General features: G+C 44.1%; 1 protein-coding gene across 1 annotated transcript in view; it reads left to right on the forward strand.

Annotated features, from left to right (window-relative positions):
* The window catches only part of plekha7b (pleckstrin homology domain containing, family A member 7b), a 308621-nt gene extending 283251 nt beyond the window's left edge, over positions 1–25370 (forward strand). The window contains exons 24-28 of the mRNA XM_055649873.1: positions 6357–6506; positions 7816–7949; positions 12787–12926; positions 20318–20405; positions 24452–25370. Coding sequence (XP_055505848.1) covers positions 6357–6506; positions 7816–7949; positions 12787–12926; positions 20318–20400 — 507 coding nt within the window. The 3' untranslated portion in view covers positions 20401–20405; positions 24452–25370. The remainder of the gene's footprint in view (positions 1–6356; positions 6507–7815; positions 7950–12786; positions 12927–20317; positions 20406–24451) is intronic.
* The last annotated feature ends 1133 nt before the right edge of the window (positions 25371–26503 follow it).

The following is a 26503-nucleotide window of genomic DNA, read 5'->3' on the forward strand; positions in this document are numbered from 1 at the left end:
ATGTTAAAGTTGTCCCCAGTGGGTGCAGGATAGTGTTAATGTGCGAGGATCGCTGGTCAGCGCGGACACGGTGGGCATGTTTCTGCGCTGTATCTCTAAACTAAACTAAACTAATGTAAACCCTGATGGTTGTAATGAAGAAGCTGCTCCTGAACCTGAACTTTACAGTTTTCAGGCTTCTGTACCTTCTTCCTGATGGCAAGGGGTGAAATGAATGTGTGGCCAGGGTGGTGTGGGTGTCTGATGTTGCTGGCTGCCTTTTTGAGGCAGCAACTCCCGTAGATCCCTTCGATGGTGGGGAGGTCAGTACCCGTGGTGGAGCAGGCAGTGTGCGGTGGGGAGATCAGTATCCAGCGGGCAGCGTTCACTTTTTGCAATCACCTTCATTCCCGGGCGTTTGCGTTGCTGAAGCAGGCCGTGATGCAACCAGCCAATATGTTCTCTCCACTGTACACCCGCCCACATAATCACTCCTGCACTCATTCCAGACTTTTAACCTTTCAGAATTGTACTGAATTGAGAGCACCAGATGCTGTTTTTTTACAGTGATCAATTTAGGGGGGGGGTTTCCCCCAAAATAAGTTAAATTATGCTTAAAATGAACATCAAAACTTATTAATAAACATTTGGCTGCCCGTTTTTGAATCCAGATTCCTGCATGGTGCAATTTATTACAAAAATCACAGCAGATTTTGCCGAAATAATCCAATTAATAGCTAACACCCAGAGACATGAGGAAATATTTTAACAAATACATTTAATCTCTTTGTAACTGAACTTCAAAACTATTTTATCCGAGTAGGTGACACAGATGCTGGTTTATACAAAACAAGACAGAAGTGCTGGAGTAACTCAGCAGGTCAGGCAGCATCTCTGGAGAACATGGATAGGTGGTGATTCGGTTCGGGGCCCTTCTTATAACCATACAATAACCATATAACAATTACAGCACGGAAACAGGCCATCTCGGCCCTACAAGTCCGTGCCGAACAAATTTTTTTCCCCTTAGTCCCACCTGCCTGCACTCATACCATAACCCTCCATTCCCTTCTCATCCATATGCCTATCCAATTTATTTTTAAATGATACCAATGAACCTGCCTCCACCACTTCCACTGGAAGCTCATTCCACACCACTACCACTCTCTGAGTAAAGAAGTTCCCCCTCATATTACCCCTAAACTTCTGTCCCTTAATTCTGAAGTCATGTCCTCTTGTTTGAATCTTCCCTATTCTCAAAGGGAAAAGCTTGTCCACATCAACTCGGTCTATCCCTCTCATCATTTTAAAGACCTCTATCAAGTCCCCCCTTAACCTTCTGCGCTCCAGAGAATAAAGACCTAACTTATTCAACCTATCTCTGTAACTTAGTTGTTGAAACTTCTTCAAGGTTCCCGACCCAAAATGTCACCTATCCACATCCTCCAGAAATGTTGCTTGACCCGCTGAATTACTCCAGCACATTGTGTCTTATATTATTTTTAGATATATTTCCAGAAGTGCTCTAAATATAGAAAGCCAATTCTCTGCACTTTTAACAGATTTTGTATGTATGTTTCCTGGTTTACCAGCACTTGAATGTGCATTTATATATAATATATATAATTGTCAGGATATCTGGAGCTAAACTGTATACTGTAAGCTGCCACCTAGAAGTTACATTATCATTGACATATTATTGTTTAAACAAAGATATGGACTGTGTGCCAATTCTTTGTAAAATACGTGTGCTATTAACCAAAGCATCCACTATAAAATTAAGGTGCAATTTGTATACAGGTGTGATTTATAAATTGGATTTTATGGTGGCAAGTAATAAAAAAACATAGTTGTGGAATGTAGATGAGATTTTATATTTAATCATGCACTTGCAAGTAAAATGGAGTTTGGTATCAAATTGAAAATAATAAAGCTATGAATTAAGATATAAATCTCTTTTTCATTTGGAATCATCCTTTTCTTTATATATCTGTACCTTGATGATTACTTCCAGCACTTTGAGGCCTGGTTCTGTGTACAATCTATTAATTTGTTAGAAATAAGGAACGGCAGATGCGGGTCTATAGCAAAGATAGGCACGAGGTGCTGGAGCAACTCAACGGGTCAGGCAACATCTCTGGAGAAAAAGGACGAGTGACGTTCTGGTTGGGGATCTGAAGAAGGGTCTCGACCCGAAACATCACCTGTCCATGTTCTCCAGAGGTGCTGCCTGACCCGCTGATTTACTCCAGCACTTTGTGTCTATTTATTTGTCAGTGTTTTTAATTGCAAATTAAAAACAAGGGATCTTGGAATGAAAAAAAAGTTGCATGTGATCTTACATTCTGGGTATTGGAAAGACTGTGAATTAATATTGTCTTTTCTCCTGGCATGAGTGATGGTATATATTCTTCAAAACAAAGCAATGAAACGTTTCTGCTTTATCTTCTCCCCTCTTTCTGACATGTCACACTTGGTACTTGTGCATTATTTATTCAGGAATGTTTATTTCATGTGGCCCAAAGGGGATTTATGGCAACTGTCTAAATAGATGTGTAAATATGGTTTTAGTTCTTCAGGTCCACCACAGATTTCCCAGGAACTGGTGGACTGGCACCTCTTTTAATCCAGACAAAAGTACAAGAGTGCATTTAAAATCCTCCCTGAAAGTTCCCCTAAAAATGTGGTGCCTAGGCGGCCAATCTCGACCTCTTCGGAACTTCCGTAGCCGATGGCGGATTGAATCCGGGGCTCTGGAGCACCAGCCCAACCGGAGCTGGCAGATCCGTTGCCATAGCCGACTCTTGAAGCCGACTTTGCCGTCCCGTATCTCAGACCCTTGGTGGCCGGGGCGGACCGTTCCGGTACCGTTGGACTCCTCTCAGAGGCCATGACCTCTGTCGGTCCCGCAAAACGGATAATCCGGAAAGGCTCTGGATCCAAGGGTGCTGGTAAATCGTGGTGGACCTGTAATGCTTTTTGTTGAGAATTTCATCCATCAGTTATACGGAATGGCAGAGTTTCATGTAATAATAATAATAATAGTAATACACTTTATTATCATTGTAAATACATATAACGAAATTTCACACGCACTGCCCGAGTGGAGCTCCAACATATCAGATAAATAACAATTTATGGACAATATGGACACAATAAAACCTTCCAATTGCAATTTAGTGTCCTTGCAAAACGCTTACCACTGTGGGTGAAGAACTTTGCTCATTAATGTGCATTTCTGACCATTTCTCTGTTTACATTAAGTCTTTGAGTGGCTTGAGTTTCAGATCACCACAGAATGCAACTTTAACCTATGTTAACTCCAGCCACAGGGTGAGATATAAATATAAGTAGGCAGTGCTTTGCTTGGCTATGTAGCATCATCTTCATGCTTTGCCCATACGTCTCAGCTTCATAGTTCAGAGGATGATCGAGGTGACTTTTACCATTTCACGACCAATGTTATTTTTGTGTCCCATTTTCACCTCTCCAAATAGGGAATTCGCTTAGTTTGGGCTGACATTTGCCTCATTCCAGCTTTTATTCCTGAGGCAATGTAAGAGGCACAGCCAATGTCTTTACTCTAAAGGGTAGTTATTTGGGAAATGTGTATTCGTCTGCACAGTCCATGGAGTTTGTCAGAACCAAACTCCATCCTGATGGAACAATAGTCCATGGAATCGATGGCTTGGTTTTCCACACAAAGGATCATTTGGCACTGTAATGGTGCAACAAATGGTACCTTGAACTAGGGGAGTCCTGTGACGGGTGATGAGGTTCTTCCTTGAGAGCTAGTTGTCATTTGCCCGTGGACCAATTGATATTGCCGCCAATTCCATCACCGAAGGCATCTTGATGCCTGAATTTAAAGCAGAGATAGTCAAATTCTTGATTAGAACGGGTGTCAAGGGTTATGGGGAGAAGGTGGGGAAAATGGGATTCGGAGGCTGAGATCAGTCGTGATTGAATGGCAGAGTACACTCGATGGGGCGAATGGCCTAATTCTACTCCGTGAACTTGCGAAAAGGCTGTAATCATGAACATTATAGATTATGGGAATTTCCACATGTTCCCTTTGGCAAATTGCATTGAATTGGTGAAGAGTGAATGTGGAGTTGTTTTGGTGATCTTGTGAGTCTGTAACTTGCCCTGATTGTCCGGGAGTTTTATCTACTGCTCCTCCATTACCTACAGATCCATGCACCTATCTAAAAGCCCCACTATCCTACCTGCCACCACCACCACCCCTGGCAGCACGTTCCAGACACTGGAGTGGGGTGGCGGCAGGTACGATTGTGGTGTTTAAGAGGTTTATAGATAGGCACAAGGATATGTGAGGGGTATGGATCATATACTAGTGGATGAAATGTGTAGGAAGGAACTGCAGATGCTGGTTTCATCCAAAGATAGACACAAAAAGCTCAATTAACTCGTACAGCATCTCTGGATAAAAGGGATGGGTCGAGACCCTTCTTCAGACTGAATAAATGTCTTGACCCGAAATGTCACCCAGTCATTTTCCCCAGAGATGCTGTCTGACCCGCTGAGTTACTGCAGCTTTCTGTGTCTACATACAAGCAGATATAGGTTTAACTTAGCATTGTATTCGGCACGGACATTGTGGGCCGAGTGGCCTCTTCCTGTTCTATGTCCCATCTGCTGTCCGCCCTTGTAGCATCACTGACGGGAACAGCTTCCTTTAACTTAACTCATCTGACCCAGTCATGTTCTTGTATACCTCGACTGAGTTTACCCTCAACTATTGCATCAAGGAGAACTACCCAACCTCACCAGTCTAATCTGCCGTTCCTCAACCTAACAGGAATATACAGCTTTGTTTTGAATTCTCGAGTGTGTTGATGTGGAAAGATGTTTGGGCAGTCAAATTAAATACATATATTTTCATTTGTAAAGTTCAAAATCGCTACTACCTTCCATACATGGTGTCTTGAAACTGGGTAAGATGGACTTGGGTTGTTATAACGTGACACCTGCTGGCCAGAATCTGAAACTACAAGCATCCATTGCACAAAAATTCATCTGCCGCTTTGAAGCAACAATTGTCATTTGGTTGAAAACATCCTTTTTCTTTTCTCTCATAAGTGCAAACAAGATCATTTGAAGGCACTGAGCCTGTACTCGCTGGAGGATGAGGGAGGACCGAATTGAAACTTACCGAATAGTGAAAGGCAATGGATGTGGAGAGGATGTTTCCACTAGTGGGAGAGTCCAGGGCCAGAGGGCACAGCCTCAGAATAAAAGCACACACCTTTAGCAAGGAGATGAGGAGGAATTTCTTTAGTCAGAGGGTGGTGAAACTGTGGAATTAATTGTCACGGACAGCTGTGGAGGCCATGTCAATGGGTAGTTTTAAGGCGGAGATTGACAGATTCCTGACTAGTTTGTGTATCGGGTTATGGGGAGAAGGTGAGAGAATGGGGTTGAGAGGGATCAGCCATGATTTAATGGTGGTGTAGACATGTTGGGCCGAATGGCCTAATTCTGCACCTATAAACTTATGACCTTATAATAAAGCACAAGCAGTTGTTCACAGTAAATCCTCAGTAAAACATAAGATTGTAGAAGGGGCCCAACCTGAAACATTGCCTGTCCATTCCCTCCACAGATGCTTGGGAAAGGTTGCAGGAGCGTTTTAGCAGAATGCTGCCTGGATTAGAGGGGTATTAGCTCCAGGGAGATGCCGGACAGACTTGGATTGCATTTTCTGGAGTGGTTGGAGGCTGAGAGGAGACGATAGAAGTATATAAAATTAATAAGAGGCATGGATAGGGGAGAGAGTCAGCTTTTTTTTTTCTCAGGGTGGGAATGTCAAAGGCTAGAGGACATATCTTTGAAGTGAGAGGGGAAAAGTTTAAAGAAGATGTGTGGGGGTACATTCTTTACACAGAGGGTGGCGGGTGCCTGGGACGTGCTGCCAGAGGTGGTCGTGGAGGCAGATGTGGAGCCACAGTGGTGTTAGGAAGCTTTGAGATAGTTAGACAATAGACAATAGGTGCAGGAGTAGGCCATTTGGCCCTTTGAGCCAGCACCGCCATTCAATGTGATCATGGCTGATCATCCCCAAACAGCCATTGTGTAGATATGCAGTGAATGGAGGGATATGAATAACGTGCAGGCAGACGAGATTAGTTTAACTTGGCATCAAGGTCGGCACAGACATTGTGGGCTGAAGGGCCTGTTCCTGTGCTGCACTGTTCCATGAGTTCATTGTCATCTGTACCAACAATGGAGCGATGAAGAGGGAGTCATTCGGTGGTTCTTTGAAGTCATCATCTTCACTCTGGACCCACCAGCTCCAGCGTCGTATGTTCTGACCACATTGTGTTGTGTTAACTGGTCGATTTGTTTGCTTTCAGTGGAAACGTGAGCAAGACTTTGACATGCAGTTGCTGGAGAAAGCGGTGAGAGGGGAGCACGGCGGCGTTCAGGATGGATGTATAAAGTTAACGGGGCCGGTGGAGGCGGATGTGGAGCCACTGGACTACAACCTGGATCTCAGCAAAGAGGTAACCATACTGCCTTACCTCACCTGCAATGTCCAATTCCACCGCTTCCAAAAGAGAATTAAGGAAGGTCGGTCTCTGAATTTAAGTAGCATTTCTCCCAAGCTCAGGACACCTCAAAGCCCATAATGACGTTTCGCACCCTCCAAACATCAAGAGGCAAAACCGTTTTACTGTCGTATGTCACAATACGGACCATTGAAATTCCTACTTACAGCAGCACAACAGATATGTAAACATCGTACTCTAAAACCCATAATAAACAGCAAAAAAAGCCTGTAGAATTATGAGAGCATAGGTAGGGGAGACAGCAAGAATCTTTTTCCTGGATGGAAAAATCAAATGCTAGAGGGCATAGCCTTAAAGTGAGAGGAGCAACGTTTAAAGGAGATGTGTGGGCAAGTTTTTTTTACACAGAGGGTGATGAGTGCCTGTGGGTGGTGGTGGAGGCAGATATGATAGTGGTGTCTGAGAGTTTTTTGGAGAGGCACGTGGATATGAGGGAATGGAGGGATATGGGTTATGTGCAGGTAGATAAGAGTTGGTCCTGGCATCATGTTCAGCACAGATGGATATGCAGTCCTGAGCTACTATCGATCTCATTGCAGACTCTTGGACTGTCTTTGACTGTACATTATCTTGCACTAAACGTTATTCACATTATTCCCTTTATCATGTATCTTTACATCGTGGACGGTTCGATTGTGATCCTGTATTGCCTTTATGCTCTGGTTAGCAAGCAACAAAAATGTTTTTCACTGTAACTTGGTACCAGTGACAATAAACTAAACTCAAAAATAATTCAGGGAAAAGGATCACATGCAGGCAATGGAGGTTCCCTTGCCATCAACTACCTCCTCTGGCAGCTTGTTCCATACATCCACCACCCTTTGTGTGAAAAAGTTACACCCTCGGATTCCTATTAAATCTTTTCCCTTTCACCTTGAACCTATGTCCTCTGGTCCGCGATTCCCCTACTCTGGGCAAGAGACTATGTGCATCTACCCGATCTATTATTTTCATGATCGTATACACCTCTTTTAGATCACCCCTCATCCTCCTGCGCTCCATGGAATATAGACCCAGCCTACTCAACCTCTCCCTGTAGTTCACACCCTCTAGTCCTGGCAACATCCTCATAAATCTTTTCTCAACCCTTTCAAGCTGGACCATATCTTTCCTTTAACTTGGTACATTTACAACTGAACACACTATTCTAAATGGGGTCTCACCAAGGTCCCATACAACTGAAACATGACCTCCTAACTTCTGTACTCAATGTTATTGTTAATCTGATCCTTTCTGGTTCCAGCTATCCAAGCCAGACATGGTCCTTATCCCAGAGCGGTACATCGACATGGAGCCCGAGGAACCCCTCTCCTACGAGGAATGTGAAGCACGACGGCGCAAGGTGCAGAAAATCAAAAACATTCTCGCTAAATCAAGGTACTTGTCATGAAATGCACGGTTTTCATTGTTCTGTTTAGAGATACAGGCGCTTCGGCCCACCGAGTCCGCACCGACCAGCGATCCTCGCACATAAACACTCTGCTACACAGGGGGATAATGGGGAATAAAGAAATAGCAGAGGAGTCGAAAAACTTTTTTGCACCAGTCTTCACAGTGGAAGACACCAGCAACGTGCCTGAAATTCAAGAGTCAGGGGTGGAAGTTAGTGGAGTGGCTATTACTAGGGAGAAGTTGCTTGGGAAGCTGAAAGGGCTGAAGGTGGATAAGTCACCTGGACCAGATAGACTGCACCCTAGGGTTCTGAAAGAGGTGGCTTTGTAGATTGTGGAGGAACTGATAGTGATATTTCAGGAATCACGAGTCAGGAGTGGTCCCAGAGATGGTTGAAAAATTGCCAATATTACCCCGCTGCACAAGAGGGGAGCAAGGCAGAATAATGGGAATTAAAGGCTGGTTAGCCTTTGATAAGGTGCCAAATGTTAGGCTGCTAAGGACGATGAGAGTCCACCGTATTAAAGGGCAATAAATGGGGCTTTTTCTGGTTGGCTGCCAGTGACTGGCGGAGTCCTGCAAGGTTCGGTGCTGGGGCCGCTGCTCTTCACATTGTCTAGTAATGATTTGGGCGAGGGGATTGAAGACTTTGTGGCAAAGTTTGTGGATGATCCGAAAATAGGTGGAGGGGCAGGTAGTGTAGAGAAAGCAGGGACTCTGCAGAAGGACTTGGACAGGTTGGGAGAGTGGGCAGAGAAGTGGCAGATGGCATATAGTGAAAGGCTTGGATGTGTGGTCAGTGGATGTGGAAAGGATGTTTCCACTTGTGGGAGTGTCTAGGACTAGAGGGCACAGCCTCAGAATTAAAGGACATTCTTTTGGGAAGGAGATGAAAAGACATTTCTTTCGTTAGAGGGGTGGTGAATTTGTGGAATTATTTGCCACGGAAGGCTGTGGAGACCGCAATGGATATTTTTAATGCCGAGATAGATAGATTCTTGATTAGTACAGGTGTCAGAGATTATGGGGTGAAGGCAGGAGAATGGAGTTAGAAGGGAGAGCTAAATCAACCATGATTGAATGGTGGAGTAGAATTGATGGGCTGAATGGCCTAATTCTACTCCTATTCCTTATGACCAGTGACAATTTTTACATTTATACTGTCAATTAACCTACAAATCTGTACGTCTTTGGCGTGTGGGAGGAAACTGAAGTTCTCTGTGAAAGCTCACGCAGGTCAAGAGGAGAACGTGCAAACTCCGTACAGACAGCACCCAGTTGTTAGGATCGAACCCGGATCTCTGGTGCTGTAAGGCAGCAACGCTACTGCTGTGCCACCGTGCCGCCCATTGCATTTATTAATTTAGGCAGTCAAAGAATTGTCTTAGTGTAAAAGGAAGCTTGAATCTAATGAACAATTGATAAGAGTGGATGGAAATCTATCAGCACTAACTGGGCTGAGAGTGCTGCACATCAATGTGCATTGTGTCTCAGTCAACAGACCTATGGGTCAGGGCAGTCTGTTTCCCAGGGTAGGGGAATCGAGAATCAGAGGGCAAAGGTTTTAGGTGAGAGGGGAAAGATTGAATAGGAACCTGAGGGGCAACTTTAGGATACTGAGTTGGACGATCAGCCATGATCATATTGAATGGCGGTGCAAGCTCGAAGGGCCGAATGGCATACTCCTGCACCTATTTTCTATGTTTCTATGTTTACCACACAGAGGATGGCGGGTATATGGAACATGCTGCCAAAGGAGGTAGTTGAGGCAGGTACTATCACAAAATTTAAAGGACTATTGGACAGGAACATGGAGAGGAAAGATTAAGAATGAGATGGGAAAAATGCATGCAGGTGGGATTAGTGTAGATGGGGCATGTTCTAGAATCAGTTCTAGAATCTGGACGGCCACAATATGCCACTGAAGGGTCTCAACCTGAAACGTCACCTATCCATGTTCTCCAGAGATGCTGCCTGACCCGCAGATTTACGCCAGCACTTGGTGACTATCTTTGCGATATGTGGCAGCCATGATGAGAATCGTGTACCCTGGGGTACTCCAGGCGTGTGTGTGCCAGCCAGTTGTGCGGAGTACTCCAGTATATCTTCAACCTGAGCCTGAGACTGGAGATGTGGAAGACATCCTGCCTGGTTCCTGTACCAAAGAGGACGCACCCCAGCTCCTCCAACGGCTACAGACCGGTGGTGCTGACCACACATCATGAAGTCCCTGGAGAGGCTGGTGGACCCTACTTGGACCCCCTGCAGTTTGCTTACCAAACAAAGATGGGGGTTGAGGACGCCATCATCCACCTGCTCCATCGTTCCTTTGCTCACCTGGATAAGCTTGGAAGCATTGTGAGAGACATGTTTTTTTACTTCTCCAGTGCTTTTAACACAGCACTGCTAGGGAGCAAACTGATGAAGATGCAGGTGGATGCTCTGTTTGTATCCTGGATCACCTACTACCTGGCTGGATGACCACAATATGTCAGGCTATAGAACTGTGTCTCGGACAAGGTAGTGAACAACACAGGTGCCCCGCAGGGGACGGTCCTCTCTCCCTTCCTGTTCACCATCTACACTTTGGACTTCAGATATAACTCAGTCTCCAGCCACCTACAGAAGTTTTCAGATGTCACTGCAATTGTGGGCTGCATCAGGGAGGGGAGTGAAACTGAATACAGTGGTGGAGTCAACGACTTTGTTGAGTGGTGTGGGCTGAATCACCTGCAGCTCAACACCGACAAGACTAAGGAGTTAGCGGTGGACTTTAGGAGGAGAGGAACACCCCTGTCCCCTGTCTCCATCAATGGTGTGGATGTGCAGTTTACCAAGGAGTACAAGAACCTTGGAGTTTACCTAGACAATAAACTGGACTGGTCCAGGAACACTGAGGCCCTGTACAAGGAAGGGACAGAGCCAGATGTACATTTTGAGAAGGCTCCGCTCCTTCAACATCTGCAGTGAGATTCTGCAGATATTCTGCCAATCGACACTGTTGATCCCTCAATACTTTTGGACAGGTTGGAAAAATGGGTGGGGCTCTCAGGCACAGTCTTAAGTTGGTGCAGGTCATATTTACAAGATAGGAACTATTTTGTTTCCATTGGTGACTTTGTATCAGAACCAACCAACGTGACGTGTGGAGTCCCGCAAGGTTCGATCTTAGGGCCCTCTTTATTCAACATCTACATGCTCCCACTAGGGCAAATCATGCAAAATAATAATATTGACCACCACTTCTATGCAGATGACACTCAAATCTATGTAGCGCTATCACCAAATGACTATCGCCCCATAGATCTGCTGTGCCAGTGCATTGAGCAAGTCAAAGACTGGATGTGCCAAAATTTTCTCCAACTAAATAAGGACAAAATGGAGATAATTGTTTTTGGTGTTAAAAAACGAAAGGCTTAAAGTAACCCAACACCTACACTCTCTGACCCTGAAAACGTCAAACAAAGCCAGAAATCTTGGGGTCATTATGGATTCAGATTTACATTTTCGACAGTCACATCAAATCAGTAACAAAATCGGCCTACTATCACCTCAACAACGTAGCAAGATTAAGAGGACTCATGTCATTTCAAGACTTAGAAAAACTGGTACATGCCTTTATTAATAGCAGGCTAGATTATTGTAACGGCCTCCTTGCAGGTCTTCCTAAAAAAACTGTTAGGCAGCTACAGCTTGTTCAGAACGCTGTTGCTAGAGTTCTAACAAAGACCAAAAAATTTGAACACATTACACCAATTCTTAAATCCTTACATTGGCCCCCTGTATGTCAGAGAATTGATTTTAAAATCCTGCTGCTCACATATAAATCACTACATGGTTTAGGACCAAAGTATATCACTGACATGCTTCCACTATATAAGCCTTCTAAACCGCTAAGATCTTCTGAAACCAATCTCTTAGTGATTCCCAGAGTAAATACAATACATGGGAAAGCAGGATTTAGTCACTATGCAACAAATAGCTGGAATAAACTTCCTGAAGATTTAAGACTTGCCTCAACTTTGACCACTTTTAAAACAAGACTGAAAACTTTTATGTTTACTTTAGCTTTCAGCTAAATCTTAACTACATTGCACTTTTAACTTTTGCACTTTTTATAATGCATTTTTAATTTTGCTTTTCTTTTCTTTTAGTTCTATTTTATTTCATTTTATTATTTCATTTTATTGTATGACATGTTTTTATGTGAAGCACTTTGAGTCTGCCTCGTGTATGAAATGTGCTATATAAATAAAGTTGCCTTGCCTTGCCTTGCCTTGCCAATCGGTGGTAGCCAGTGCCATCTGCTTTGCTGCCGTGTGCTGGGGCAGCAGGGTGAAGGCTGCAGACACCAACAGGATTAACAAACTCATCAGGAAGGATGGCTCCGTCCTGGGGGACAGAAGTTGGATTCATGGGGGGTGGTCTTGGAGGGGAGGATGCTCCTCAAACTGCGGAGCATCTTGGACAATGCAGCTCACCCCCTCTATGACACACTGGGTCAACCTGAGGAGCACCTTCAGCAACAGACTGGTTCCACCGAGATGCAGCACAGAACGACACAGGAGATCCTTCTTCCCTGTGGTCATCAAACTGTACAACTCCTCCCCCTTCTGTCATGGGGTAGACTGATTCCCCTCTCCCCCCGTCCCCCCCCATCCCCCTCCCCAATCTTTACACATCCCCAATCCTAGACTTTCCACATCACTTTGATCTCATGTATATTGTTGTGTTTTAAGACTGTCGGGAGACTAATTTCCTTCCTGGGTTAAATCGTATTGTATTGTATTCTGAAGATGATTTCTCTTTCATTTTCTTCCAGTTTTCAGAATATGCAGACAGGAGTTAACGTCCGAGAGAGCTCAGTCGATCTGGATTCACATCTGCAGGAACAGGAGCGGATTATCACCATGTCGTATGCATTGGCATCTGAAGCTTCTCAGCGCAGTAAAGTGGTAGCAGGTAAACGTCACCCTTCCAATATCCACACGGAATGGCAAGAAATAATACTGCTTGATTCATCTCCAGTGGACATGGATTTGTGAAGGGGAAAGATTGAATAGGAATCTGAGCAGTAATTTTTTTCACACAAAGTTGGTGGGTGTATGGAACGAGCTGCTGGAGGAGGTAGTTGAGGCTGGGACTATCACATCATTTCAGAACCAGTTAGACAGGTATATGGATAGGACAGTTTTGGAGAGATTGGGCCAAATGCAGGCAGATTGGGGGAAGGTGCAGAACAAAGCAGAGCCTGCATCGAGTGTCGGTTAATTGGCTCAGTAAATTTCCCATAGAGGGTCAGATAGAACTAGTATACAGGTGATCACTGGTCAGCACATACTCGGTGGGCTGAAGGGCCCATTTCCACGCTGAACAAGTCTAAGATGAACTGATTCTTTATATCACTAATAACCGAAGAACACGCCAACTTTTGTAAATTAACTAACGCTCAATTACTTATCTCAACCTGAAAGACTATATGATATTAGAGCGTTGGTGTCGATCAATGTACTTTGAAATAGAAGAATGTCGATATAACAAAGCAGTAGGATAATTTTCTTTGCGGTTTTTATTCTGCTTTGTCAAGCAATATGCTTGCCAACTTGCCATCAAAATTATACTTGCCAACTGCATAACATCTGATTAATTGATACTAAATTCCATTGTCATCTTTCTGTACGCTGTAAAATCCTGCCAGCATCTTGCTCTGGACACAGTCATAAACTGCGCCTCTGTATTCTCTTATAAATCTGCACAATGTTCCTAAAGAATGTGGCAAACATTCTTGTGAAATGCCACACTCGCTCGAAGAACCTGCATTTATTTCCCACTCTTTTCATGTTTCTGTCCAGATACTATCCTGTTTGCTACCCATCCTTATTTTCACTGCTCTTAAAACTTCTGCAGAGCTTTCCTCTGTATAACTTTGAAGTCTTTGAAGTATTTTTGAAAGGCTTCACTGTTGCCATATATATAACTTCTTCAAAGGGTTCTTTTAGGACAGAGCACAATCCTCCTTTCTGAGATCTTGCAGACGGGTAGATTTCTCTTCATCCTGATATTCATTAATGATATCCCAAATTAAAGATTTCAAGCTTTTTCTTTGCTATATTAGTCCCTAACAGCACTTTGACAAGGGATTTGTTATTTGTATAGTGTAGTTGAAAATGCCAATTTAAATTCTTTCTTCCAAATTCTCCATTTTATCTGTGCTAATTTTGGCCATTTGTCCAGCAGAATTAGTTGCAAACTGATCCTGAGAAAAAGAGATTCCACTTCAGCTCCATTGAGCCACAGACCTTGTGTTAATTGCTCACATGCCTGTTGTTAATTTAGAGCTCTGGGGAGTGTTGTAGAGCAGAGGGATCTAGCAGTTAAGGTGCATGGTATCTTGAAGGGGGAGTCACCGGTGGATAAGGTGCTCAAAAAGGTACATTGGCCTTCATCAGTCATCAATGTTGAGTAAAGCATTTGGGAGGTCATGTTGCAGTTGCATAAGACGTTGTTGAGACCGCATTCAGAGTATTGTGTTCAGTTCTGGGCAACATGTTATAGGAAAGATGTTGTCAAGCTGGAAAGGGTTCAGAGAACAGGTTTATAGGTTAATTAGCTTTGGTAAAATTGTACGTTGTGTGTTAGATAATGCTTGTATACAGAGTGTGTAGGATAGTGTGTTTCTAGTGTGTAGGATAGTGTTAGTGTACGCGCTGATCACTGGCCAGTATTGACTCGGTGGGCAGCAAGGCTTGTATCCGCACTGAATCACTAAAGCCTAAATACCCGCTGAATTCCTCCAGTACTTTGTGTTTTGCTGAAGCTTCCAGCACCTGCAGTTCGTTGTGCCTCCTTAGTTATTCCACACCGGTTCCCTCTCTCCAGACGCTTCCGGTCCACAATTACTGCTACATTCCCCCACAAAGACCAGGTCTTGTGGGTGCTAACCACTTTACAGAAGGTTGCTATAGATATTGCTGACTTACAGTCTGCAGGGTTAGGTTTATTATTGTCACGTGTACAGAGGTATACTTGAAAAGCTTTGCATTGCATGCTATCCAAACAGATCAGGTGTACCATACACTGGTACAAACAGTTATAGGTAGAGCAAAGGGGAAGATACAGAGTGCAGAATATAGTTCTCAGCATTGTAGCACATCAGTTCCAGAGACAAAGTCCAATGTCCGCAATGGGGTAGAGGTGAATCGGACAGTTCCCTAGCTTATGGAAGGACCGTTCAGAAACCTGATAACAGAGGGGGAGAAGCTGTTCCTGAGTCTGGTGATGCGCACTTTCAAGCTTCTGTACCTTCTGCTGGATGGGAGCAGGGAGAAGAAGGAAATAGTGGGCTTGGATAAGTCTTGGATTATGTTATCTGCGTCAAGTGTAGATGACGTCAATGGTGGGAAGTCTGGTCTGTGTGATGGACTGGGGCAATGGTATTTTGTAAATGTGCAGAATTTTACGCACCTGATATGTTCAGCAGGAAGAGGGAGCGCAGGATCTGAGTTTGTGAATGGAGTTAGTAAAGGGCCTGTCCTAACAGCATGCGATTGCATGCGTCTAGCGCGACCAAACGGAAGCGGAGTTCGCGGTAAGTACGCGCAAAGTTCGCTCGTGACGTAATTTACGTCAAACTCACCAATCAGCTGGGCAGGAGGCGGGCCGACTGAATTTGGACGTCGCACGGTGTTGGGCGGTGACATCATTGCGCAACGGCACGCCGGGGGTGACGTCATCACGCAACACCACGCGCTAGGCTACGCCGTCAAGACCGGGCGTACGACGTCAAGACGCTGCGTACGCCGTCGAGACGCTGCGTATGCGCTCAATGCGCCTGCGGGCCGACAGGCCATTGCCGCGCGGAATTTTCGGACAGTGCAAGATTTTTGGAGCCCCGCGTGATGTCGGGACCAGCCCCGCACAACTCCATACGTCCCCGCTGATCGAACTGGGACCGGCCCCGCGCGGCTGTACACCTTAAGCGATCACATTTGGTCGCGCTAGACGCATGCAATCGCATGCTGGTGGGACAGGCCCTTTAGAGTGAAGATCCTGGGGACAAATGCTGTGAAGTATCACAATAAAATCCACAATTAACCCTAAGGACAATTTTTCATTTATACCAAGCCATTTAACCCACATCTTTGGAGTGTTGGAGGAAACCGAAGATCTCGGAGAAAACCTATGCAAGTCACAGGGAGAACGCAAAAAACGCCGTACAGACAGCACCCGTAGTCAAGGTCGAACTCTGGTCTCTGGTGCTGTAACGCTGCATCTCTACCGCTGTAACTCTACCTTGCCGCCCGTGTGATTAGATAGTGGATGAGATGGAGTTATGGTCAGATGTAATGCCCTTATGGTTTGGGACATGTTTCTAGTTCAGAGTTACAGCTCACACTGAAACGCTTTTTTGTTTCATGAAGTGATGATATATTTGAGTGCTGGTCTCCTCCCATGTTTATTTTAGTTTAGTTTATTGTCACGTTTACCAAGGTACAGTGAAAAAATGTTGGTGCAAGCCATCCAGTCAGTGGAAAGACCACACATGATTACAATCAAGCTAAGCACAGTGTAAAGATTCAGGATTATGGCAACAACATTTATGGAAGGACGTGGCGGGGACTTTAGATCTTCGACAGCCGGCCTGCGGCCTACACCATCTTGAAGCCGCAGTCTCCGGTGGGGAGGCACCGATTCAGGAATTACCTGGACTTGCCTTGTCTGCACCTCTGGATGCACATCTGCACAGCGGCGACTGCAGAGGGTTTTCACTGGGGAAAATGGAGGAGGACTGACCAATTTTTGACCATAGTGATGAATGCTGTGGTGGATGTTTGTGTTAAATTCTTATTGTGTGTTGTGTCTTCTTTTTTTATTGTACCGCTGCTGACAAATTCATTTCACTTGCACTTTATGTGCCCGTGACGAATAAATCTAACTTGACTTGACTATTGCACGATAAAGTCCAGTAACGTCCGATTAAAGATAGTTTGAAGGTCTCAGTTCTAACTCAGTGGATCAGGCAGCATCTCTGGAGAAAAAGGATGGGTAACATTTAGAGTCGGGACCTTTCTTCAGTCTGAAGAAGTCTCGACCCGAAACATTACCCATCCTTTTTCTCCAGAGATGCTGCTTGACCCGCTGAGTTACTCCAGCACTTTGTGTCTATCCTTAGACACACGTGGATTGTTTTCTCTGGAATTGCAGGAAATGGCTGATGTTGTCTGTGGATGTTGTTATCGTACCTGCCTCAACTACTTTCCCTAATAGCGAAGGGGCCTTATCATAGACACATAGATACATAAGCAGGAGTAGGCCATTCGGCCCTTCGAGCCAGCACCGCCATTCAATGTGATCATGGCAATCGGTACCCCGTTCCTGCCCTCTCCCTATACCCCTTCATTCCACTAGCCCTAACAGCTCTATCTAACTGTCTTGAATGCATCCAGTGAATCGGCCTCCACTACCTTTCGAGGCAGAGAATTCCATAAATTATATGTTTCTATAATCCCCTTCTATATTCCACTGAATACAAGCCCAGTTGCTCCATTCTTTCATCATATGACAGTCCCGCTATCCCGGGAATTAACTTCGCGAACCTACGCTGCACTCCCTCAAATAAGGAAACCAAAACTGCATATAATACTTCAGGTGTGGTCTCACCAGGGCCCTGTACAACTTCAGAAGGACCTCTTTGCTCCTATACTCAACTCCTCTCTTTATGAAGGCCAACATGCCATTAGCTTTCTTCACTGCAGTACCTGCATGCTTACTTTCTGTGACTGATGTACTAGGACACCCAGGTCTCATTGTACTTCCATTTTTCCAAGCCTGACACCATTCAGATAATAATCTGCCTTCCCGTTCTTGCCTTCAAAGTGGATAACCTCGCATGAATCCACATTATACTACATCTGCCATGCATCTGCCCACTCACCAAACCTGTCCAAGTCACTCTGCATCCTCATAGCATCCTATTCACAGTTCACACTGCCACCCAGCTTTGTTTCATCTGCAAATTTGCTAATGTTACTTTTAATTCCTTCATCTAAATCATAAATGTATATTGTAAATAGCTGTGGTCACGGCACCGAGCCTTGCGGTACCCCACTAGTCACTGCCTACTCTTTGTTTCCTGTCTGCCAACCAATTTTCTATCCATGGCAGCACTCTACCCCCAATACCATGTGCCCTAATTTTGCCCACTAATCTCCTATGTGGGGCCTTATCAAATGCTTTCTGAAAGTCCAGGTACACTACATCCACTGACTCTCCCTTGTCCATTTTCCTAGTTACATCCTCAAAAAATTCCAGAAGATTTGTCAAGCATGATTTCCCCTTCGTAAATCCATGCTGACTTGGACCGATCCTGTTACTGCTATCCAAATGTGCCGCTATTTCATCTTTTATAATTGACTCCAGCATCTTCCCCACCACCGATGTCAGGCTAACTGGTCTACAATTCCCTGTTTTCTCTCTCACTCATTTCTTGAAAAGTGGGATAACATTAGCTACCCTCCAATTCACAAGAACTGACCCAGAATCTATAGAACATTGGAAAATTATCACCAATGCATCCACGATTTCTAGAGCCATCTCCTTGAGTACCCTGGGATGCAGACCATCAGGCCCTGGGGATTTATCAGCCTTCAGCCCCATCACCATTTCCTTACTAATGCGAATTTCCTTCAGTTCCACCATCACCCTAGGTCCTCTGTCATCTAATACATCTGTGAGATTGTTTGTATGTTCCTTAGTGAAGACAGAACCAAAGTACCTGTTTAACTCGTCGGCCATTTCCCTGTTCCCCATAATAAATTCACCTGTTTCTGTCTTCAAGGGACCCACATTTGTCTTAACTATTTTTTTTCTTCTTCACACACCTAAAGACACTTTTACTATCCTCCTGTATATTCTTGGCTAGCTTACCTTCATACTTCATCTTTTCTCCCCGTATTGCCTTTTTAGTTACCTTCTGTTGATCTGTAAAAGTTACCCAATCCTCTGGCTTCCCGCTCATCTACGCGATGTTATACAAGTCTTCTCTTTTATTTTTATACTGTCCTTGACTTCCCTTGTCAGCCACGGTTGCCTCTTACTCCCCTTAGAATCTTTCCTCCTCTTTGGAATGAACTGATCCTGCATCTTCTGGATTATTCCCAGAAATTCCTGCCATTGCTCTTCCACCATCATTCCCACTAGGGTCCCTTTCCTGTCAACTTTGGCCAGCTCCTCCCTCATGCCTCCATAGTCCCCTTTGCTCAACTGCAATACTGATTGTAATCCGATTTTACCTTCTCCCTCTCAAATTGCAGATTAAAATTTATCATGTTATGGTCATTACCTCCTAATGGCTCCTTTACCTTGAGTTCCCTTATCAAATCCGGTTCATTACACAACACTAAATCCAGAATTGCCTTCTCCCTGATAGGCTCCAGTACAAGCTGCTCTAAGAATCCATCTCGGGGGCACTCTACAAACTCCCTTTCTTCATACATGATGGGTCCACATATCATCAGCTAGGTTGCACGATTTGTGATGAAGGAGCTAATGGATTTTCAGCAAACCCCGTTGAGTCGGTAGGGATGATTATTTGGACTACTGCACACAGTTCTGGTCAACCCACCACAGGAAGGGTGTGGAAGCTTTAGAGAGGGTGCAGAGGAGGTTTGCCAGGATGCTGCCTGGATTAGACGGTATTAGCTACAGGAAAAGGTTGGACAAATTTGGATTGTTTTCTCTGGAACATCGGAGGTTGAGAGGAATCCTGAAAGAAGTATATAAAATGATGAGAGGCATAGATAGGATAGACATGCAGAAGCGTTTTCCCAGGATGGAAATATCAAATACGAGAGGGCACAGCTTTAAGGTGAGATAAGCAAAGTGTAAAGGAGATGTGAGGAGGCAAATTGTTTTACATAGAGGGTGGTCAGTGCCTGGAACACGCTGCTAGTGGTGATTGTTGAAGCAGATATGATTGGAGCGTTTAAGAGGCATTTGGATAGGTACATGGATATGGAGGAATATGGATTATGTGCAGGCAGAGGAGATTTGTTCTTGGCATCATGTTCGGCAGGGGCAATGTTGGCCAAAGGGCCTATTCCTGTGCTACACTCTTCTATGTATCCAGATATGGTGATGAGTCTGGAGAAGGGTCTCGACCCGAAACGTCACCTATTTCTTTTCTCCAGAGATGCTGCCCGGCCCGCTGAATTACTCCAGCACTGTGTCTATCTAATAGTAATTGAAATTGTATTTTCTCTGGCTGAGATTGTATCACTGTCATTGTCTTGTTGCTAACAATGTTGTCTTTAACAATTTGTTGTGCTTGTGTCTCTGTGTCTGATCCCTTCCAGCACATCAGCAGCTCCGTGCATCATCTGCACCTTCCCCTCCACACTCACCACTAAGCAATGGATTCCACTACACATTTGTCTGAGCAAAGTAAGAACTAACAACTTTTAATCTCCTAACTTGTCATTATTATTACAACCAGAACTTTGTACTAACTTGGTAACGCCTTCAATTTAATGTTGATGTTTAACCTACAAGAGCTGCAGCATCACAGCGCCAGAGACCCGGGTTCGATCCTAACATTGGCTGCTGTCTGTGTGTGGAGTTTGCACGTTCTCCCTGTGACCTCGTGAGTTTTCTCCGGGTGCTCCGGTTTCCTCCCAGATCCCTATGACATATGGGTTTGAAGTTAATCGGCCCTCTACAAATTGCCCCCCAGTGTGTAAGGAGTGAATGAGAAAGTGGGTTAACTAGTGTGGACGGGTGATCGATGGTCGGCGTGGACTCGATGTGTCGAAGGGACTGTTTTCGCGTAATATCCATTTGGTAATCGAGATGCTGACTCAGGTCTGCTCTAGATGGCTCCATCGTGAATGTGGCCTTGGTTTGAGAGAGGTGACCTATCTGGTGAATCTTTGTGAGCTGTTGCCTTTGTGGTTACCTATTGGCACTGACCACAAACTGATGGTCTTTGCAGTGGCTTTTCAAACTGCTTCTGAGTTGCATTTTATAATCCAGGTCATGAAAAGTATTTTTGTTGAGGAGCACCCGGAGGAAACCCACACCTGTCACAGTGAGAACACGCAAACTCCACACAGAAAGCACCCAGTGGTGGCAGGGAAGAAGCTGTTCTTAAACCTGGAGGTCACAGTTTTCAGGCTTCTCGATGGTGGAGGTGAAATGAGAGCAACTGTGGATCCCTTTGATGGTGGGGAGGTCAGGACTTGTGATGGCACAATGAGTCCTTCCGAGCATCTTAGGGACCAATCATTGCAGTGGAAATGGAATTGTAAACTATTCACAATATTGACCCTTAAATTGAAACATGAGAAAAAAGTGCAATAAATCATAGGTTTATAAATGTATACAGTGTGGAAACAGGCCCTTCGGCCCAACGTGCCCACACCCAGCCAACATGTCCCATCTATACTAGTCCCACTTGCCCGCTTTTGGCCCATATCCCTCTAAACCAGTCCAATCCATGTACCTGTCTAAATGTTTCTTAAATGTTGCAATAGTCCCAGCCTCAACTACCTCCTCTGGCAGCTTGTTCCATGCACCCACCACCCCTTGTGTGAAAAAGTTACCCCTCGGGTTCCTATTAAATCTTTTCCCTCTCACCTTAAACCTATGTTCTCTGGTTCTTGATTCCCCAATTCAGGGCAAGAGAGTGTGCATTTACCTGATGTCTCCCTCACATGGTTTTGTACGTTGAATGATTGTGCGTCTGTTTTGTTAACTTGTAGTGCCACCTGGTGATTGTGAAGCAAAATAACATTCCAATAAATCTCTTGTGGGGAAAGATTTGTTTTCATGCAATTGGACAAATTCTAAGTTTTCAGGTGTCCACAAACAACGCTGTGAATCCAGAATATCATAGAATATTTCCGCAATTCACAGTTGCACCGAACACCAGCGCCCCACCTGGCTCGGACCCACCCCGCAAAGAGTGGGTCGCCCTGAACTGGCACCGTACAGGGGTCGGCCGGTTCAAGGCCAACATGCATTGCTGGGTGCTGCGTTCATCAGCAGCCTGCGTGTGTGGAGCAGACCAGTAAACAGCGCAGCAGCACGTCATTTTCGACTGCGCTGTCCTCCGCCCCGCCCCCTATTGGAGGGCTATACCTCATGGCCCTCGACAACAGCACATTGAACTGGCTACAACGCTTCTGGTTACATAGCTTCTGCTGCCTCAAACGCAAGAAGAAGTACAGCACGGAAACACGCCCTTCGGCCCTACTTGTCCATGTTGACCAAGATGCCCCATCTATGCTTGTCCTACCCGCTTGCCTGCTTTAGGTCCAAATACCTCCAAACCTGTCCTATCCATGTACCTGTCTAAAAGTTGCAGCAAATTCCCATTCTCTGTGTCAGTTCCAGCTAGCAAGTTGTACGTACAAGCCAGAAACAACTTCAGAGATCAGATCTGTGTCACAACAAACCTGTGCTTATAGCCATGAAGTATTACAGCATTTAAATGGGCCCTTCGGCCCACCTTGTCCAAGCCGACTAGTGGTGGGCTGAAGGGCCTGTTTCCATGCTGTATGACGATGACCAAGATGTCCCACCTGCCTGCATTTGGCCCATATCCCACTAAACCTGTCCTATCCATCTTCCTGTCCAAGTGTCTTTTAAAGGCTATGATAGTACCTGCCTCAACTAGCTCCCCCGGCAGCTTGTTCCATATATCCACCATTGTGTTATAAAGTTGGCCCTCAGGTTTCTATTCAATCTCTCCCCTCTCATCTTAAACCTGTGTTCCCTGGTTGATACATCTTGGAAATGGTTTCTGGTTCGAGTCAAGTCAACGTAATTTCTTGAACGGTCAGGTACAATGAAAATCCTGCTTGCAGCAGCATCACAGGCACTGGGACTCTGACAAATACACAGGAACAACTTACACATGAATTACACACTAGATTTCTGACGGAAAGAGGCTCGTGGAAAAAAAACCGAGACATGAATAATAAAACAACCAACTCCATGGTAGTACAGATGTGGTTCGCTGCGTTACTCTAGCACTTTGTGTCTATCTTTGGGATAAACAAGCATCTGAGGTTCCTTGCATCTACTAAATGGTGGGTCGTGTTCCGTTGCTGGGGTAGGATTGGGGTTGTGAAGGTCGGTTCTAGAACGTGATGGTTGGAGGAAAGTAGCTCTCCCTGAACCTGGTGGTGTGGGACTTCAGGCTTCTGTAGAGGGATAACTTAGAACTAGTTAGAACGGGTGATCGATGGTTGACATGGCCTCGGTGGGCTGAAGAGCCTGTTTCCATGCTGTCCTTCAATTAAATCAAATCAATCAATCAATCAATGTACTTCCTGTACAGAGGTTCTTGGGCTAACGGATCATTAGAAATTGTTTTATGTTCATGTTTTTCATCAGAGTGTATAATCACATTAATAAAAAAAATTATATGGTTTGCAATAAGTAGCTGAAAGGTGAAAATAAGACTTGTGTTTGTATACCTTTTTTTCTTCTTTTTTTATTTTTTTTTTATTTTATTTTATTAGAAGTAAGTACAGTCATATGGCACCAAAGTGCCTAATATATATTTTCATAATACATTTTATGTACAACTTTTTTTTTTTTGTTACATTGAAAAAAGATGAGAATAAGAAAAAGAAGTTAGATAGTAAAGGATAGAAAAATGTGAAATATATAGTGTGTGAGGAAAGAAAACGAGTAAATGAAGAAAGTTGAGAGAGAAAATAGTGAAAAGAAAAGGAGATCATTATTTATAGTCTTGACCAACCCTCGTCCAGTCCTGAAACAGTTATTTTTTACAATTGTGTTGCACCATATGATTCCAAAAAAACGACGAATGGAGACCAACTCGTTATGAATTGGTCTGATTTATCCATTAGGAGGAATCGCATTTCCTCAAGATGAGCGGTGTCCAACATACTTGCAATCCACATTTTAAGCGTTGGTATTGATGTAGTTTGTATACCTTTTAACTTTAATTTTAATGTCGATGATATGCACTTAAAAATTAAAATCAGAAGGATGATTGTATTGCATTGGCCTTTAAATATTGTTGTTCATGAATGGTAAAAAAGAAAGGGCCCCTAGTGACGCAAGGAACTGCAGATGCTAGAATCCTTATTAAAATGCTAAGTGCTGGAGGATTTCAGCGGGTCAGGCAGCATTCGTGAAGGAAATGGACAGGCCATGGAGGGGGAGTAGTGAGAAAATCTGAAGAAGGGAACCGACTGGAAACGTCACCTGTCCATTCCCTCCACAGATGCTGCCTGACCCGTCGAGTTCCTCCAGCACCTTGTGTTCTGCTAGTACGTACGAGTAATCGATGGTCAGCGTGGACTCAATGGGCCGACGGGCCTGTTTCTGTGCTGTATCTTTCAATCAAATGATTCCCCCCCCATCCCCCCCCCCTCCCCCTGTTTTTGTAATGAAGTTTGAATGTTTTAAGTGAATAACAAGATTAAACTTAATTCCTTCTCTTTCTAAATTAGCCAAAACCCTGGCTGAACACGAATACTGAAAGGGCACATGTATGGGACGAGGAAGAATGTGGCCACAACTGCAGAGCTGATCTGAAGAACAGCAACAAGTCATTCCAGTTGATCTGCACCAGCTAACCAGGCGGAAATGGAAGTGACTTTGTCAACTGGCTTTTTGTACGGAAACGAAACAGAGACAATATTTTCATTAAGAGGCATTATAATCGGGATAGTATTGACACTGAATTATGGAATGGTTATTTAATTAGGAAGCTATTTTTCTAAAAAGTTAAAACATTTATGGAAGGGAGATGTTTGGGAGACTCACATTGGAAACTAAAGTTTTACTCAGCACAGCAGAGATGTGTGCAGTAGGATTAATTTTTTTAAGTATATATATATATATATAGTATTGCACATTTTAAAATGTATATGACATGTACACATACACCGGCACACGCACAAACACCACGAAAAATTGATTTGCTGCATTTTAGAGCAATGATATGCAATTATTCAAAACAGTTTTGAAGTGGAGGTGAAATGCGTTTCCTTTTCTTAGTTTTCAGTTCCAATGTTTTTTAACAATGACGACAAATTCTTTCAAAGGACAAACGCCCGAGCCCTCTTGTCATTTACATTAAAGCTCCTGTCTATTTTTGAATCTAAAATCAAAATGCGATGTTCCTACCATTTTTGGATCGATTTTAAAAATAAATGTATTTTGTCTGAATCGAGCACTGCCAGTATGATCTTGTCTTGCCAAAACCAAATAGATGCTATTGTAATTGCCATAGACACTTGCAGAGTGAAAAGCACAGCAGAAAAGGAAAAAACAAATTATTTTGGAAAATGGAGTGTAGAAACAATTTTGAGATCTGTGGAGAAGTGTTGAATAATGTAAATATGAATAAAAAGATTCAACTAACAATACTGTTTCATGTCATAAGAGCAAATTATTATTTGTTGGTGTCAAATATGTTTAACAGAATGTTTCAACTGGTGCAGTGGTGAGCCATATATATATAGTTGAAAGTTTCCAGGTCTGTCACACATTTCTTAATAGAGTCGTAGTCTTGTGGTGACGTACCGTGGTGTCTCATTGAATGCTCTTCGCAGAGCAGGAGATACTATCATCTGATACAATCACTGTACACTTTTAAATCTCTTTTCTACCTCTAAATGTTCTAAATCCCTCTGCTTTAAACTTTAGCGATACAGCGTGGAACCGGGCCCTTTGGCCCACGGAGTCCGCGCCAACCAGCGATCACCCCATACACTAGCGCTATCCTACACGCTAGGGACAATTTACTATTTTACCAAAGCCAATGAACTTACAAACCTGCACGTCTTTGGAATGTGGGGGGGGAAACGGAGCACCCGGAGAAAACCCACGCGGTCTCGGAGAGAACGTGCAAACTCCGTACCGACGAAACCCGTAGTCAGGATCGAACCCGGGTCTCTGGTGCTGTGAGGCAGCAACTTGACCGCTGCACCACCGTACGGCCCACTACTATTGCTCTATCTATTGTACTTGAGTTTGATGATTATATTAATGTATGGTATTATCTGGTCTGTTTCGACAGCATGCTAAATAAAGCTTTTCACTGTATCCTGGTATATGTGACAATAAACCTCTCTTCAAAGAAATAGCCCAACTTGTCCATACCGACCAAGATGCCCCATCAAAGGTAGTTCCATATGCCCGAGTTTTGTCCATTTCACCTTAAACCTTTCCTATCCATGTACCTGTCCAAATGTCTTTGAAATGTTGTTGTTCTACCTGCATCAACTACTTCCTCTGACATCTATTTCCAGATACCCGCCACCATTTGTGTGAAAAAGTTGCCCCTTACATTCCTGTTAAATCTTTCCCCTCTCACCTTAAAACTATGCCCTCTCGTTCTTGATTCCCTTCCCCAGGGGTAAAAGACCAAAGAGACACAAAATGCTGCAGTAACTCAGCGGGTCAGACAGCATCTCTGGAGAAAAGTAATAAGTTAGGTCTTTATTCTCTGGAGCGCAGAAGGTTAAGGGGGGACTTGATAGAGGTCTTTAAAATGA

Source organism: Leucoraja erinacea, chromosome 18 (genome assembly GCF_028641065.1).
Source record: "Leucoraja erinacea ecotype New England chromosome 18, Leri_hhj_1, whole genome shotgun sequence".
Classification (NCBI taxonomy): Eukaryota; Metazoa; Chordata; class Chondrichthyes; order Rajiformes; family Rajidae; genus Leucoraja; species Leucoraja erinaceus.